The sequence below is a fragment of the Delphinapterus leucas genome, chromosome 2 (assembly GCF_059928025.1).
Source record: "Delphinapterus leucas isolate spDelLeu-1000000601 "Yukka" chromosome 2, BTC_Dleu_Yukka2, whole genome shotgun sequence".
In the NCBI taxonomy this organism is placed as follows: domain Eukaryota; kingdom Metazoa; phylum Chordata; class Mammalia; order Artiodactyla; family Monodontidae; genus Delphinapterus; species Delphinapterus leucas.
Genome location: NC_143130.1, coordinates 70,928,244 through 70,947,015, shown reverse-complemented (window position 1 = coordinate 70,947,015; position 18,772 = coordinate 70,928,244). Strand labels below are relative to the sequence as shown.

Genomic DNA, 18,772 nt, shown 5'->3' with positions numbered 1-18,772 from the left:
ATGGTTAAGAATCTGCCTGCCAATGGAGGGGACATGCGTTTGAGCCCTGGTCTGGGAAGATCCCACATGCCACAGAGCAACTAAGCCCATGCACCACAACTACTGAGCCTGCACTCTAGAGCCCACGAGCCGTAACTACTGAAGCCCATGCTCCACAACTACTGAAGCCCACACGCCTAGAGCCTATACTCCACAACAAGAGAAGCCACCACAATGAGAAACCCACGCACTGCAGTGAAGAGCAGCCCCCACTCGCCACAGCTGGAGAAAGCCCACGCGCAGCAATGAAGACCCAACACAGCCAAAAAAAAATAATAATAATTTATAAAAATAAAAAAATTTAAAAAATAAAATATGGCACAAATGAACCTATCTACAAAACAGAAACTGACTCATAGAGAACAGATTTGTGGTTGACAAAGGGGCATAGGGGTAGGGGAGGGATGGACTGGGAGTTTGGGGTTAGTAGATGCAAACCATTACTATAGAATGAACAAACAACAAGGTGCTACTGTATAGCACAGGGAACTATATTCAATATCCTGAGATATTTTCCATAATGGAAAAGAATATAAAAAAGAATGCATATATATATATGTATATATACGTGTATAACTGAATCACTTTGCTGTACAGCAGAAATTAACACAACATTGTAAATCAACTATACTTCAATTTGAAAAAAGAATATTCTAGAAACTAAAACAATTAAATAAATACACAGTATAAAAGATTTATACAATAAAGTCAACCCCATTACCTCATGAATGGAATCCACTCATATTCCCCTGAAAATGTTAGTTTCCATCAATTACACAACTTAGTTTAATTAGTTTAGTATGGGTACTATTTTGCTTCTGGACTTTAATTGATACTACTCAAAATGACAGGGCAGTAATCCCAGTTAGTATACCAATAATAAGGTGGTATTCTTAGCTACAGTGTACCAATAGATATGAGTGTGTGCAAAGGAAATGGAAATCCTTCAGCTAATGAGCATTGTGAGACTGCATATGGAAAATAACAGCAGAAATAGTTTTCATGGGGTTTAAAGAGAAAAGTCTCCTAAGAGTTTATGGAGCACAGTCCATATAGAACCTGTCTCTAGTGGCCTGGCCCAGTCCTGGGTGGTTTAAAAGGAAGAGCACAGAATTAGAAGTCAGAAGATCTGAATGTGAACCCAGGCTCTGTAACTTATTAGCTATTTGATTAAGGGCAAATCACTCATGCTATTCTCAAAGAAAAGTAGGGATGACACCACTATGTACACCTCTCCCATAGAAGAGATGCACTGGAACTAATAATTTACTGGTGTAACCTTCCCCTCTAGACTAAAAACTCTTTGAAGGCAGGAGACATATCTCACTGAGTTCTCACTCACTACTTATTCTCACTACCTAAACTAACATGGTGCCTGAAAGACACAGTAACTCATGAACTGATGACTCATTTAAAGAATACCACCCTACCAACCTAACAGAAATATGGGAAGGGTAAAACTGAAAATACTCTACAAAGATGAGTTTATCACCATCAGTGTTTAAATGAAGAAATAAAAGCTATGTTTATCTTAACTATGAATGATTCAATTCTTGAAAGAATAACTAATACTTCAGATGATATAACCAGGAACCAAAAATATGATCTGAAATAAAGAGCCAGAATCAACAAGTTGAATTTAATACAAAGAAGCATAAAGTCTCATACTGATGTTTGAATAACACATGCCAATAAAGGATGAGGGTATATGGCTTGGGAACAGTTTGCATTAAAACATTCTAGGAAGGTTTTAGTTAACTTACATAAAGATGATATGTTGAAATCTATTTTAAGGTTAAGCTGGATTAGGAAATTCCATGGCACTCCAGTGGTAAGGACTCCACAATCTCACTGCCATGGGCCCCAGTTTGATCCCTTGTCGGGAAACTAAGATCCCACAAGCTGTGCAGCATGGCCAAAAAAGAAAAAAGAGTCTTATATACAAGACACAAAATCATAATAAAGGAACAAGATTGAATAAAATAAAAGATTATGCTGAATTAATACAAGAACACTCCTCAGACGGGGGCAAGGAGAAGCACAGTGGTATAAAGGAGCAGATTCCAAAATAAAAACAGGTAAAATAAATGACTCAAATGTTGACCCTCAAGGACAATGGGAAGAAGAGAACATTCTAATGCCACAAGTAAGAAATCACACACATGCTCACATACACGAAGCAGGCACAAGTTTAAGGAGTCCTAGAAAAACATGAAAGAGAAACTATACTTATTAATTTTCAATATTCTTAAAAATGTACAGCAAGAAAAATCAGGCTTTTTCTTTCATTTTTGTCCTCTTCTTCTCAGGCAGGACTTTATTCCTTAAGGTAACAACATTTGCAAAACTTCTAAATAAGCCAGGATATAGAAAAGCGTTTCTTAATTTCTTTTTTTAAAAAATCCAGGTTTCACGTAATAATTACTTTTAGCCTCTCTATGCACTTTAATTCATGTTGGCTGCCCTACTTAGAACGTCTTTTACAACAACTGGCATCTTGCTACCAGTCCTCTAACTCTAAGTCCAGTACCTTCTCCATTTCCTCCCCATGGAGCTGCTGACATGTGAGATTTCACATACCAATGTGTTCTCTGAACTTCTGAAGATAAATAACCTCTTCCGTCTCTGAAACACCATAGCACCAATATACATATTTTTATAATACTTATGATGTTCCACTTGGTAATTCAATTGTTTGTATACCTGTTTCAGCTCTTATACCAGATTATAAGGTTTTGGTGGGCCAAAACCCATCTTATCTTGGTAGATTCTACAGCAGCTAGCACAGCTGTACTTGGAAGAAAAGATGAGAAGAGGAATGGGGGAAGGGGGAAAAAGAGGCAGAATAAATAGAAGGTCCAAAGTATAGTAGAAGACAGGTAAGTGCAGAGTTACCCCGGGGGTGCGCATTCTGGGTCTATTTGTGGGTTCAAATATCCAAAAGACATACAAATAGTATTGACATGTCCCCTAGGGTTCCTGGGAATTCAACCTCAGGTTACTAGGAATTCAAAATAAGAAACATAAACTTTAACTATTTATGAATATAGATCAAACCCTCCTTTTTTTGGCAGCAGAGAAAGGATAAGAGACTGGGAAAATGACTAAGATTTAAGGTAGAAATCTCTACCTTTACCCATAAGAAGAACAAACATTTCCAAAGTCCTAAAATGGGTGGTAAAACCAAATAAATGGATTATTCAATTACCAGACCGCATCAATGGATTCTGCACAAATCTTTTCAAAGAGCTAGTGAAAAATGTGTTTTGAATATCACTTTGATTCTTCTTCCCTGAATTAAAATAATCGCTCATATCTGAATCCAAATGCCATGCTTTCTCCTGACACATAAATACTTACCATCCTCCTCAGGCAACTCTTCTGGACTAAGTTCTACTAATTCAAAGCCATGTTTGATACACCACTCTTGAGCCTTCTGTCGGTTTACACCTAAAATAACATGCAAAAGATTCTTTATAAGCAAAAATAAAATAAAACATGAATATTGCTGCAATACTCTCCACAATCTCAAAGTGTTACCTTTAATGTCAATGTTATTCTGAAGGCGTACTAAATAAATTAATATAAGGAAAATGATTTCTCAAACCCCAAGTGTCTGTTCTTAAAAAATAAAATGTAAATATTGCAAGATTCCAAAGAGAAATAGCTGAAAATATTTTTGTAAGGTAATAAAATCACACAAGATATACTGTTCTAAGTTAAGGAAACCAATGTATTGTTTACCAAGGAATGGCAAGTATAACAACGTATGTACCACCTACAATCCCACTGGAGTGCCTTACCATTTTCAGACACTCTATCGCAAACCAAGATCATCACCTCAGGTAACCATGCTTCTGCCAGTGGAAGCCAGGAGGAAACACTATCAAGACCAGATTTCTAGAGGGAGGAGAAAGAAACATAGAAACAAAAACAGAAAAAGAGACATTAAGAGAACTCACAGAAAATGCAAGGTTAAAAAAAACAAGCACAAAATAATTTCTTATTCAAGGTCCATGGAAAACAAAATCTTACTTGCATGCTGTCAAAGTAAACCACAAATGCTTGAACAGACTCTGCAATCTCTGCAGTGACGAGAAATTTGTTAGGCACCACACATAGATTGATATCTGCTGAATAGTATTTATTATCAATGGTCCAGGGATAAAACCTCACGGCATCGTTGGCAGTCACTTCCACAATAAGATCTTCTGTTCCAAGGATATCTAAATAAATGACACAATATTACCATGGAAAGTACAAAACCAATATACAATGGTCAATTTTCTCAGTAAGATACCAGATTAATAATTCTCTTTATGCAAGGATTTCAAAGGGCCTCTGATTTATTAGGATAGTTTCCTTCTCTGATCATTTGATTATAAAAGTAATGGTGACATAATTTAATTCAATTAATTGGCTTTTTTCTTTAAGAACATAAAAACTGTTATGACTAGATTACATAGTAGTAGAGAACAAAACAGTCATCTAAGCAAACACCCAGTAAAGAGCAAGCAGAAGAGAAAGAAAAACAGCTACATGTATTGCTTACATACTTTATGGAAGCCGGAAGACTGTGAGAATAGTCAAGAATTTGTAACTATTTTGTACTTACTGCAAACTAAAAGGAAGATAGCAGCAAAGCTAAACCAGTAACAAAACAGTTACACACAGTCCCTGGGCCAAATGCTAACACATTAATTCAACTAATGAAATAAAAGAATGCATACTGATAAATGACCCCATTCCATTTATATATATTCAGCCTTCTTCAGATTCTTTGAAAGCCAACTCAAATTCTTGTTGACAAAGACACTCTGGCAAATTTTAATATAGAAAGCCAAGCAAATTAAATGATTTAGGAAAGAACCAAATCTTTCAGAAATTCTTGTTGACAAAGACACTCTGGCAAATTTTAATATAGAAAGCCAAGCAAATTAAATGATTTAGGAAAGAACCAAATCTTTCAGAAATTCTTGTTGACAAAGACACTCTGGCAAATTTTAATATAGAAAGCCAAGCAAATTAAATGATTTAGGAAAGAACCAAATCTTTCAGAAATCCATGTGCAACATGGGTATAACTAGTGAAATTCTTAACAGTAAATTACCAAGTCAATGATGGACAAATATAGATGTGGTCATGGAACCACTGGAGCATTTTGCTTCCATAATGTCATACAATATTTAGAACTTGAAGAGACATCAGAAATTGTTCTAACCCGAACTCCCATCTCTCATACCCATAACCATAACCTCCATTTTACACAGATGTGGAAAATTAGCTTAGAGAAGTAAAATGACAGGCCACTAACTGGGTTATAATAAGAATATACAGCCAAATGGCCACAAACTCCTTTTTAATGCATACTAAGATGAACATATAAAATATTCCTCACGAAAAAGAACACAGCAGGAGGCATAACCCTCCTAGACTTCAGACAACACTACAAAAGTACAGTAATCAAAACAGCACGGTACTGGCACAAAAACAGACATGGATCAATGAAACAGAATAGAGAGCACAGAAATAAACCCACACAACTACGATCAGTTAATCTCTGACAAAGAAGGCAAGGATATACAATGGAGAAAAGACATTCGCTTCAGCAAGTAGTACTGGGCAAGTTGGACAGCTGCATGCAAATCAATGAAGTTAAAACATACCCTCACACCGTACACAAAAATAAACTCAAAATGGCTAAAAGACTTAAATATAAGACATGACACCATAAAACTCCTGGAAGAGAACATAGGCAAAACATTCTCTGACATAAATTGTACCAATATTTTCTTAGATCAGTCTCCCAAGGGAATAGATATAAAAGCAAAAATAAACAAATAGACCTAATCAAACTTACAAGCTTTTGCAGAGCAAAGAAAACCATAAGCAAAACAAAAAACCTGTAGACTGGGAGAAAATATTTGCAAATCACATGACTGACAAAGGCTTAATTTCCCAAATACACAAACAGCTCATACAACTCAATAACAAAAAAACAGCCCAATCATAAAATGGGCAGAAGACCTAAACAGACATTTCTCCAAAGAAGACATACAGATGGCCCGTAGGCACATGAAAAGATGCTCAACATCGCCATTTATAAGAAATATGCAAATCAAAACTATAATGAAGTACCACCTCATTAAGTCAGAAAGGCCACCATTAAAATGTCCACAAATTACAAATACTGAGAGGGTGTGGAGAAAAGGGAACATTCTTACACTGTTGGTAGGAATGTAAGTTTGTGCAGCCACTGTGGAAAACAGTATGGAGGTTCCTCAGAAAACTAAAAATAGAATTACTATATAATCCAGCAATTCCACTCCTAGGCATATATCTGGACAAAACTATAATTTGAAAAGATACATGCATCCCTATGTTCATAGCAGCAGTATTCACAATAGCCAAGACATGGAAACAACCTAAATGTCCATCAACAGATGAATGGATAAAGAAGATGTGGTACATATACAAAATGGAATACTATTCAACCATTTTTTAAAAATGAAATAATTGCCATTTGCAGCAACATGAATACAACTAGAGATTATCATACTAAGTGAAGTAACTCAGAAAGGGAAAGACGAATACCATATGATATCACTTATATGTGGGATCTAAAATACAACACAAATGAATAAACCTATGAAACAAAAACAGACTCACAGAGGACAGACTTGTGGTTGCCAAGGGGGAGGGGAGTGGGGGAAGGAAGGATTGGGAGTTTGGGGTTAGCAGATGCAAACTATTATACTATACAAGATGAATAAACAAAAAGGACCTACTGTATAGCACAGGGAACTATATTCAATATTCTGTGATAAATCATAATGGGAAAGAATATGATAAGGAATGTATATATAACCAAATGACATTGCTGTACAGCAGAAATTAACACATTATAAATCAACTATACTTCAATAACTAAAAAATTTGTTTAAATATTCCTCAAACTCACAATTAGTAAGACACAGAAAACTAGAAGTTAAATTTTAAATTCCAGAGCTAGGATTATATATTTGGAACGTTGCCGTAGTTTCTGCTCAACAAAATGATATGCAGGAATTATTTAGTCTCAAAACTGCTAGGAAGGGACTTCCCTGGTGGTTCGGAGTCCGCCTTCCAATGTGGGGGATGCAGGTTTGATGCCTAGTCGGGGAACTAGGGTCCCACATGTCAGGGAGCAGCTAGGCCTGCATGCCACAGCTACTGAGCCCGCAAGCCGCAACTGTAAGCCCATGCCCTCTGCAACCCACGTGCCACAACTAGAGAGAAGCCTGCGCAGCAGAGCAATGGATCCCGTGTGCCACCACTGAGACCCAATGCAGCCAAAAATAAATAAATAAATACTAAAAATTTTTTAAAACCTGCTAGGAATGACATATAATATATAAAGTGTGTATGTGTGCATGTGCATTTTTTCACTGATAAACTTTCATCATGTGGTTATTAAGAAGAACTGGTCTGGAAGAGACTTTCAAGATGGTGGAGGAGTAAGACATGGAGATCACCTTCCTCCCCACAAATACATCAGAAATACAACTACATGGGGAACAACTCCTACAGAGCACCTACTGAATGCTGGCAGAAGACCTCAGACTTCCCGAAAGGCAAGAAACTCCCCACGTACCTGGATATATATTTTTTTCTCCTTTTTCTCTTTCTGTGAGTGTGTATGTGTATGCTTCTTTGTGTGATTTTGTCTGTATAGCTTTACTTTTACCGTTTGTCCTAGGGTTCTATCTTTTTTTTTTAAAAAATATAGTTTTTAGCACTTGTTTTCATTGGTGGATTGTTTTTTGGTTTGGTTGCTCTCTTCTTTCTTTCTTTCTTTTTTACTACTTTTGAATTTTTTTATTTGTAATAATTATTTTTTATTTTTTTTAAAAAACTATTTTATCTTATTTTTTTCTTTCTTTCTTTTTTTCTCCCTTTTCGCCTGAGCCGTGTGGCTGACAGGGTCTTGGTGCTCTGGCTGGCTGTCAGGCCTGTGTCTCTGATGTGGGAGAACCAAGTTTAGGACATTAGTCCACCAGAGACCTCCCGGCTCCATGTAATATCAAATGGCAAAAGCTCTCCCAAAGATCTCCATCACAACGCTAAGACCCAGCTCCACTCAACGACCAGCAAGTTACAGTGCTGGACACCCTACGCCAAACAACTAGCAAGACAGGAACACAACCCCATTCCTTAGCAGAGAGGCTGCCTAAAGTCATAACAAGGTCACAGACACCCCAAAACATACCACTGGACACAGTCCTGCCCACCAGAAAGACAAGATCGAATGTCATCCACCAGAAAACAGGCACTAGTCCCCTCCGCCAGGAAGCCTACACAGCCCACTGAACCAACCTTAGCCACTGGGGGTAGACACCAAAAACAACAGGAACCAAGAACCTGCAGCCTGCAAAAAGGAGACTCCAAACACAGTAAGTTAAGCAAAATGAGAAGAAAACGAAGCACACAGCAGACGAAGAAGCAAGGTAAAAAGCCACCACAGCAAACAAATGAAGAGGAAACAGGCAGTCCACCTGAAAAAGAATTCAGAGTAATTACAGTAAAGATGATCCAAAATCTTGGATATAGAATGGAGAAAACACAAGAAATGTTTAACAAGGTCCAAGAAGAACTAAAGAGCAAACAAACATGATGAGTATCACAATCAATGAAATTAAAACTGCTCTAGAAAGAATCAATAGCAGAATAACTGAAACAGAAGGTGGATAAGTGACCTGGAAGATAAAATAGTGGAAGTAACTACTGCAGAGCAGAATAAAGAAAAAAGAATGAAAAGAATTGAGGACAGTTTTAGAGACCTCTGGGACAACATTAAACTCACCAACATTCGATTTTTAGGGGTCCCAGAAGAAGAAGAGAAAAAGAAAGGGACTGAGAAAATATTTTAAGAGCTTACAGTTGAAAATTTCCAATATAGGAAAGGAAATAGTCAAGTCCAGGAAGCACAGAGTCCCACACAGGATAAATCCAAGAAGAAACATGCCAAGACACATATTAATCAAACTATAAAAAATTAAATACAAAGAAAAAATATTAAAAGCAGCAAGGGGAAAACAACAACTAACATAAAACGGAATCCCCATAAGGTTAACAGTTGATCTTTCAGGAGAAACTCTGCAAGCCACAAGGGAGTGGCAGGACATATTTAAAGCGATGAAAGGGAAAAACCTACAACCAAGATGACTCTACCCAGCAAGAATCTTATTCAGATTCGACGGAGAAATTAAAACCTTTACAGACAAACAAAAGCTAACAGAATTCAGCACCACCAAAACAGCTTTACAACAAATGCTAAAGGAACTTCTCTAGGCAGGAAACACAAGAGAAGGAAAAGACCTATAATAACAAACCCAAAACAATTAAGAGAATGGTAGTATGAACATACATATTGATAATTACTTTAAATGTAAATGGATTAAATGCTCCAACCGAAAGACACAGACTGGCTGAATGCATACAAAAACAAGACCCATATATATGCTCTCTACAAGAGACCCACTTCAGGCCTAGGGACACATACAGACTGAAAGTGAAGGGATGGAAAAAGATATTCCATGCAAATGGAAATCAAAAGAAAGCTGGAGCAGCATTCTCATATGAGACAAAATAGGCTTTAAAGGACACTACATAATGATCAAGGGATCAATCCAAGAAGAAGATATAAAAATTGTAAATATTTATGCATCAAACATAGGAGCACCTCAATAGATAAGGCAAATGCTAACAGCCATAAAAGGGGAAATCAATAGTAACACAGTCACAGTAGGGGACTTTAACACCCGTTTTCACCAATGGACAGATCATACAAAATGAAAATAAATAAGGAAACACAAGCTTAAATGACACATTAAACAAGACGGACTTAATTGACATTTATAGGACATTCCATCCAAAAACAAAAGAATACACTTTCTTCTCAAGTGCTCATGGAACATTCTCCAAGACAGATCATTTCGGATCACAAATCAAGCCTTGGTATATTTAAGAAAATTAAAATCGTATGAAGTATCTTTTCTGACCACAATACTATGAGACTGGACATCAATTACAGGAAAAAATCTGCAAAAAATAAAAACACATGCAGGCTAAACAATACACTACTAAATAACCAAGAGATCACTGAGGAAATCAAAGAGGAAGTCATAAAGTACCTAGAAACAAATGACAATGAAAACGCGATGACCCCAAACTTATGGAATGCATCAAAATCAGTTCTAAGAGGGAAGTTTATAGCAATACAATCCTACTTCAAGAAACAAGAAACACCTCAAATAAACAACCTAACCTTATACCTAAAGCAATGAGAGAAAGAAGAAAAAAACCCCAAAGTTAGCAGAAGGAAAGAAATCATAAAGAGCAGATCAGAAATAAATGAAAAAGAAATGAAGGAAACAATAGCAAAGATCAATAAAACTAAAAGCTGGTTCTTTGAGAAGACAAACAAAACTGATAAATCACTAGCCAGACTCATCAAGAAAAAAAGGGAGAAGACTCAAATCAACAGAATTAGAAATTAAAAAGGAGAAGTAACAACTGACCCTGCAGAAATACAAAGGAACATGAGAGATTACTACAAGCAACTGTAAGCCAATAAAATGGACAACCTGGAAGAAATGGACAAATTCTTAGAAAGGCACAACCTTCTGAGAATGAACCAGGAAGAAATAGAAAATATAAACAGACCAATAACAAGCACTGAAATTGAAACTGTGATTAAAAATCTTCCAACAAACAGAAGTCCAGGACCAGATGGCTTCACAGGCGAATTCTATCAAATGTTTATAGAGAAGAGCTAACACCTATCCTTCTCAAACTCTTCCAAAATATAGCAGAGGGAGAAACACTCCACAACTCATTCTACGTAGCCACCTTCATCCTGATACCAAAACCAGACAAAGATGTCACAAAGAAAGAAAACTACAGGCCAACATCACTGATGAACATAGATGCAAAAATCCTCAACAAAATACTAGCAAATAGAATCCAATAGCACATTAAAAGGATCATACACCATGATCAAGTGGGGTTTATCCGAGGAATGCAAGGATTCTTCAATATACGCAAATCAATCAATGTGACAAATCATATTAAATTGAAGGAGAAAAACCATATGATCATCTCGATAGGTGCAGAAAGAGCTTTCGACAAAATTCAACACCCATTTATGATAAAAACCTTCCAGAAAGTAGGCAGAGAGGGAACTTAGCACAACATAATAAAGGCCATATATGACAAACCCACACCAAACATTGTTCTCAATGGTGAAAAACTGAAACCATTTTCACTAAGATCAGGAACAAGACAAGGTTGTCCACTCTCACCACTATTATTCAACATAGTGTTGGAAGTTTTAGGCACAGCAATCAGAGAAGAAAAAGAAATAAAAGGAATCCAAATTGGAAAAGAAAAAGTAAGCAGTCATTGTTTGCAGATGACACGATACTATACGTGAAGAATCCTAAAGATGCTACCACAAAAGTACTAGAGCTAATCAATGAATTTGGTAAAGTTGCAGAATACAAAATTAATGCACAGAAATCTCCTGCATTCCTATACACTAATGATGAAAAATCTGAAAGAAAAATTAAGGAAACAGTCCCATTTACCATTGCAACAAAAAGAATAAAATACATAGGAATAAACCTACCTAAGGAGACAAAAGACCTGTACGCAGAAAACTATAAGACACTGATGAAAGAAATTAAAGATGATGCAAACATATGGAGAGATATACCATGTTCTTGGATTGGAAGAATCAACATTGTGAAAGTGACTATACTACCCAAAGCAATCTACAGATTCAATGTAATCCCTATCAAACTACCAATGGCATTTTTCACAGAACTAGAACAAAAAATTTCACAATATGTATGGAAACACAAAAGACCCCGAATAGCCAAAGCAATCTTGAGAAAGAAAAATGGGGCTGTAGGAATAAGGCTCCCAGGCTTCAGATTATACTACAAAGCTACAGTAATCAAGATGGTATGGTACTGGCACAAAAATAGAAATATAGATCGATGGAACAAGATAGAAAGCACAGAGATAAACCCATGCACATATGGTTCAACTTACTTCTGATAATGAAGGCAAGAATATACAATGGAGAAAAGACAGCCTTTTCAATAGGTGGTGCTGGGAATACTGGACAGCTACATGTAAAAGAATGAAATTAGAACACTCCCTAACACCATATACAAAAATAAACTCAAAATGGATTAAAGACTTAAAAGTAAGGCCACACACTATAAAAACTCTTAGAGGAAAACATAGGCAGAACACTCTATGACATAAATCACAGCAAGATACTTTTTAACCCACCTCCTAGAGAAATGGAAATAAAAACAAGAATAAACAAATGGGACCTAATGAAACTTAAAAGCTTTTGCACAGCAGAGGAAACCATAAAGAAGACGAAAAGACAACCCTCAGAATGGGAGAAAATATTTGCCAATGAAGCAACTCACAAAGGATTAATCTCCACAATTTACAAGCAGCTCAAGCAGCTCAGTATCAAAAAAACAAACAACCCAATCCAAAAATGGCAGAAGACCTAAATAGACATTTCTCCAAAGAAAATATAAAGATTGCCAACAAACACATGAAACAATCTTCGACATCACTAATCATTAGAGAAATGCAAATTAAAACTACAATGACACGTCAATGAGTACTCACCAGAACTACTGCCACCACTGTCTTTGTCCGCGCAGTGAACCACGGCCACCCCCGCCTCTGCAAGAGACCCTCCAATACTAGCAGGAGGTGGGTCAAAAAGGATCTTGCTGAGTCACTCCCATGAGAAAACTTGCACAATCCTCTTAGATAGCCTCATCCACCAGAGGACAGACAGCAGAAGCAAGAAGAACTACAATCCTACAGCCTGTGGAACAAACACCACATTCACAGAATGTGAATAGTCAGAGGACTATGTACCAGATGAAGGAACAAGATAAAACCCCAGAAGAACAACTAAATGAAGTGGAGATAGGCAACCTTCCAGAAAAAGAATTCAGATTAATGATAGTAAAGATGATCCAAGACCTCGGGAAAAGAATGGAGGCAAAGATCGAGAAGATGCAAGAAATATTTATCAAAGACCTAGAAGAATTAAAGAACAAACAAACAGAGATAAACAATAAAATAACTGAAATGAAAACTACACTAGAAGGAATCAGTAGCAGAATAACTGACGCAGAAGAACAGATAAGTGACCTGGAAGACAGAATGCTAGAATTCACTGCTGTGGAACCAAATAAAGAAAAAAGAATGAAAAGGAATGAAGACAGCCTAAGAGACCTCTGGGACAACATTAAACGCAACAACATTCGCATTATAGGGGTCCCAGAAGGAGAAGAGATGAAGGACTAGAGAAAATATTTGAAGAGATTATAGTCAAAAACTTCCCCAACATAGGAAAGGAAATAGCCACCCAAGTCCACGAAGCACAGCGAGTCCCATACAGGATAAACCCAAGGAGAAACACGCCGAGACACAAAGTACTCAAATTGGCAAAAATTAAATTCAAAGAAAAATTATTGAAAGCAGCAAGGGAAAAATGACAAATAACATACAAGGGAACTCCCATAAGGTTAACAGTTGATTTCTCAGCAGAAATTCTACAAGCCAGAAGGGAGTGGCATGACATACTTACAGTGATGAAAGGGAAGAACCTACAACCAAGATTACTCTACCTGGAAAGGATCTCATTCAGGTTCAATGGAGAAATCAAAAGCTTTACAGACAAACAAAAGCTAAGAGAATTCAGCACCACCAAACCAGCTCTACAACAAATGCAAAAGAAACTTCTCTAAGTGGAAAACACAAGAGAAGAAAAGGACTTACAAAAACAAACCCAAAGCAATTAAGAAAATGGTCACAGGAACATACATATCGATAATTACGTTAAACGTGAACGGATTTCATGCTCCAACCAAAAGACACTCGCTTGCTGAATGGATACAAAAACAAGACCCATATATATGCTGCCTACAAGAGACCCATTCAGACCTAGGGACACATACAGACTGAAAGTGAGGGGATGGAAAAAGACAGTCCATGCAAATGGAAATCAAAAGAAAGCTGGAGTAGCAATACTTGTATCAGATAAAATAGACTTTAAAATAAAGAATGTTGCAAGAGACAAGGAAGGACACTACATAATGATCAAGGGATCAATCCAAGAAGAAGATATAACAATTATAAATATATATGCACCCAACACAGGAGCACCTCAATACATAAGGCAACTGCTAACAGCTATAAAAGAGGAAATCGACAGTAACACAATAACAGTAGGGGACTTTAACACCTCAGTTGCACCAATGGACAGATCATCCAAAATGAAAATAAATAAGGAAACACAAGCTTTAAATGACACAACAGACCAGATAGATTTAATTGATATTTATAGGACACTCCATCCCAAAACAGCAGATGACACTTTCTTCTCAAGTGCGCACAGAACATTCTCTAGGATAGATCACATCTTGGGTCACAAATCAAGCCTCAGTAAATTTAAGAAAATTGAAATCATATCAAGCATCTTTTCTGACAACAACGCTATGAGATTAGAAAGGAATTACAGGGAAAAAAAGTAAAAAACACAAACACATGGAGGCTAAACAAGACGTTACTAAATAACCAAGAGATCAATGAAGAAATCAAAGAGGAAATCAAAAAATACCTAGAGACAAATGACAATGAAAACACGATGATCCAAAACCTATGGGATGCAGCAAAAGCAGTTCTAAGAGGGAAGTTTATAGCTATACAAGCCTACATCAACAAACAAGAAAAATCTCAAACAATCTAAACTTACACCTAAAGGAACTAGAGAAAGAAGAACAAACAAAACCCAAAATTAGCAGAAGGAAAGAAATCATAAAGATCAGAGCAAAAATAAATAACATAGAAACAAAGAAAACAACAGCAAAAGTCAATAAAACTAAAAGCTGGTTCTTTGAGGAGATAAACAAAATTGATAAACCATTAGCCAGACCCATCAAGGAAAAGAGGGAGAGGACTCAAATCAATAAAATTTGAAATGAAAAAGGAGAAGTTACAACAGACACTGCAGAAATACAAAGCATCAAGAGACTCTACAAGCAACTCTATGCCAATAATATGGACAACCTGGAAGAAATGAACAAATTCTTAGAAAGGTATAACCTTCCAAGATTGATCCAGAAAGAAATAGAAAATATGAACAAACCAATCACAAGTAATGAAACTGAAACTGTGATTAAAAATCTTCCAACACACAGAAGTCCAGGACCAGACGGCTTCACAGGTAAATTCTATCAAACATTTAGAGAAAAGCTAACACCATCCTTCTCAAAACACTTTCAAAACACTGCAGAGGGAGGAACACTCCCAAACTCATTCTATGAGCCCACCATCACCCCGATACCAAAACCAGACAAAGATACTACAAGAAAAGAAAATTACAGACGAATATCACTGATGAATATAGATGCAAAAATTCTCAACGAAATACTAGCAAACAGAATCCAACAACACATTAAAAGGATCATACACCATGATCAAGTGGGATTTATCCCAGGGATGCAAGGATTCTTCAATATACGGAAATCAATCAATGTGATACACCATATTAACAAATTGAAGGATTAAAACCATATGATCATCTCAATAGATGCAGAAAGAGCTTCTGACAAAATTTAGCACCCATTTATAAAAAAAATCTCCAGAAAGTGGGCATAGAGGGAAACTACTTCAACATAATAAAGACCATATACGACAAACCCACAGCAAACATCATTCTCAGTGGTGAAAAACTGAAAGCATTTCCTCTAAGATCAGGAACGAGACAAGGATGTCCACTGTCACCATTATTATTCAACATAGTTTTGGAAGTCGTAGCCACGGCAATCAGAGAAGAAAAGAAATAAAAGGAATACAAATTGGAAAAGTAGAAGTAAAACTGTCACTGTTTGCAGATGACATGATAGTGTACACAGAATCCTAAAGATGCCACCAGAAAACTACTAGAGCTAATCAATGAATTTGGTAAAGCTGCAGGATACAAAACTAATGCACAGAAATCTCTTGCATTCTTAAACACTAATGATGAAAAATGTGAAAGAGAAATTAAGGAAACACTCCCATTTACCACTGCAACAAAAAGAATAAAATACCTAGGAATAAACCTACCTAGGGAGACAAAAGACCTGTATGCAGAAAACTATAAGACAATGATGAAAGAAATTAAAGATACCAACAGATGGAGAGATATACCATGTTCTTGGATTGGAAGAATCAATATTGTGAAAATGACTATACTACCCAAAACAATCTACAGATTCAGTGCAATCTCTATCAAATTACCAATGGCATTTTTTACAGATCTCGAACAAAAAGTCTTAAAATTTGTATGGAGACACAAAAGACCCCGAATAGCCAAAGCAGTCTTGAGGGAAAAAAAGGGAGCTGGAGGAATCAGACTCCCTGACTTCAGACTATACTACAAAACTACAGCAATCAAGACAATATGGTACTGGCACAAAAACAGAAACACAGATCAATGGAACAAGATAGAAAGCCCAGAGATAAACCCATGCACCTATAGTCAACTAATCTATGACAAAGGAGGCAAGGATATACAGTGGAGAAAAGACAGTCTCTTCAATAAGTGGTGCTGGGAAAACTGGACAGCTACATGTAAAAAAATGAAACTAGAACACTCCCTAACACCATACACAAAAATAAACTCAAAATGGATTAGAGATGTTAATGTAAGAACAGGCACTATAAAACTCTTAGAGGAAAACATAGGAAGAACACTCTTTGACATAAATCACAGCGAGATCATTTTTGATCCACCTCCTAGAGTAATTGAAATAACAACAAAAGTAAACAAATGGGACCTAATGAAACTTCAAAGGTTTTGCACAGCAAAGAAAACCATAAGGAAGACGAAAAGCCAACCCTCAGAATGGGAGAAAATATTTGCAAATGAATCAACGGACAAAGGATTAATCTCCAAAATATATAAACAGCTCATGCAGCTCAATATTAAAAAAAAAACCCAATCCAAAAATCGGCAGAAGACCTAAATATACACTTCTCCAAAGAAGACATACAGATGGCCAAGAAGCACATGAACAGCTGGTCAACATCACTAATTATTAGAGAAATGCAAATCAAAACTACAATGAGGTATCACCTCACACCAGTTAGAATGGGCATCACCAGAAAATCTACAAACAATAAATGCTGGAGAGGGTGTGGAGAAAAGGGAACCCTCTTGCACTGTTGGTGGGAATGTAAATTGATACAGCCACTAGGGAGAACAGTATGGAGCCTCCTTATAAAACTAAAAATAGAACTACCATATGATCCAGCAATCCCACTACTGGGCATATACCCAGAGAAAACCATAATTCAAAAAGACACATGCACCCCAATGTTCACTGCAGCACTATTTACAATAGCCAGGTCATGGAAGCAACCTAAATGCCCATCGACAGACGAATGAATAAAGAAGATGTGGTACATATATACAATGGAATATTACTCAGCCATAAAAAGGAATTAAATTGGGTCATTTGTTGAGATGTGGATGGATCTAGAGACTGTCATACAGAGTGAAGTAAGTCAGAAAAAGAAAAACAAATATCGCATATTAACGCATGTATGTGGAACCTAGAAAAATGGTACAGATGAACTGGTTTGCAGGGCAGAAGTTGAGACACAGATGTACAGAACAAACATATGGACACCAAGGGGGGAAAGCCGCGGCATGGTGGGGGTGGTGGTGTGATGAATTGGGCAATTGGGATTGACATGTATACACTGATGTGTATAAAACTGATGACTAATAAGAACCTGCTGTATAAAAAAATAAATAAAATTTTAAAATTAAAAACAAAACAAAACAAAACTACAATGAGGTATCACCTCATACCAGTCAGAATGGCCATCATCAAAAATCTACAAACAATAAATGCCGGAGTGGGTGTGGAGAAAAGGGAACCCTCTTGCACTGTTGCTGGGAATGTTAATTGATACAGTCACTATGGAGAACAGTATGGAAGTTCCTTAAAAAACTAAAAATAGAACCTGCATACAACCCAGCAATCCCACTACTGGGAAGATACCCTGAGAAAACCATAATTCAAAAAGAGTCATGTACCACAATGTTCACTGCAGCTCTATTTACAATAGCCAGGACGTGGAAGCAACCTAAGTGTACACTGACAGATGAATGGATAAAGAAGATGTGGTACATATATACAATGGAATATTACTCAGCCATAAAAAGAAATGAAATTGAGTTATTTGTAGTGAGGTGGATGGACCTAGAGTTTGTCACGCAGAGCGAAGTCAGAAAGAGAAAAACTAATAACGTATGCTAGTACATATATATGGAATCTAAAAAAAAAAAGTTCTGAAGAACCTAGGGACGGGACAGGAATAATGATGCAGATGTAGAGAATGGACTTGAGGACACAAGGAGGGGGAAGGGTAAGCTGGGACGAAGTGAGAGAGTGGCATGGACTTATATATACACTACCAAATGTAAAATAGATAGCTAGTGGGAAGCAGCCACATAGCACAGGGACATCAGCTGGGTGCTTTGTGACCACCTAGAGGGGTGGGATAGGGAGGGTGGGAGGGAGACACAAAAGGGAGGAGATATGGGGATATATGTATATATATAGCTGATTCACTTTGTTATAAAGCAGAA

The 18,772-nt window shown here is 36.8% G+C and overlaps 1 protein-coding gene across 7 annotated transcripts in view; it reads right to left on the bottom strand.

Annotated features, from left to right (window-relative positions):
- The window catches only part of AAGAB (alpha and gamma adaptin binding protein), an 89,843-nt gene that overhangs the window by 56,791 nt on the left and 14,280 nt on the right, over window positions 1-18,772 (bottom strand). For all 7 annotated transcript variants that reach the window (XM_089907074.1, XM_089907075.1, XM_022579863.3 and 4 more), the window contains 3 exons: window positions 4,075-4,265; window positions 3,843-3,939; window positions 3,400-3,489 (listed from right to left, as the gene is read on the bottom strand). In XM_089907074.1, coding sequence (XP_089763200.1) covers window positions 3,400-3,489; window positions 3,843-3,939; window positions 4,075-4,265 — 378 coding nt within the window. The remainder of the gene's footprint in view (window positions 1-3,399; window positions 3,490-3,842; window positions 3,940-4,074; window positions 4,266-18,772) is intronic.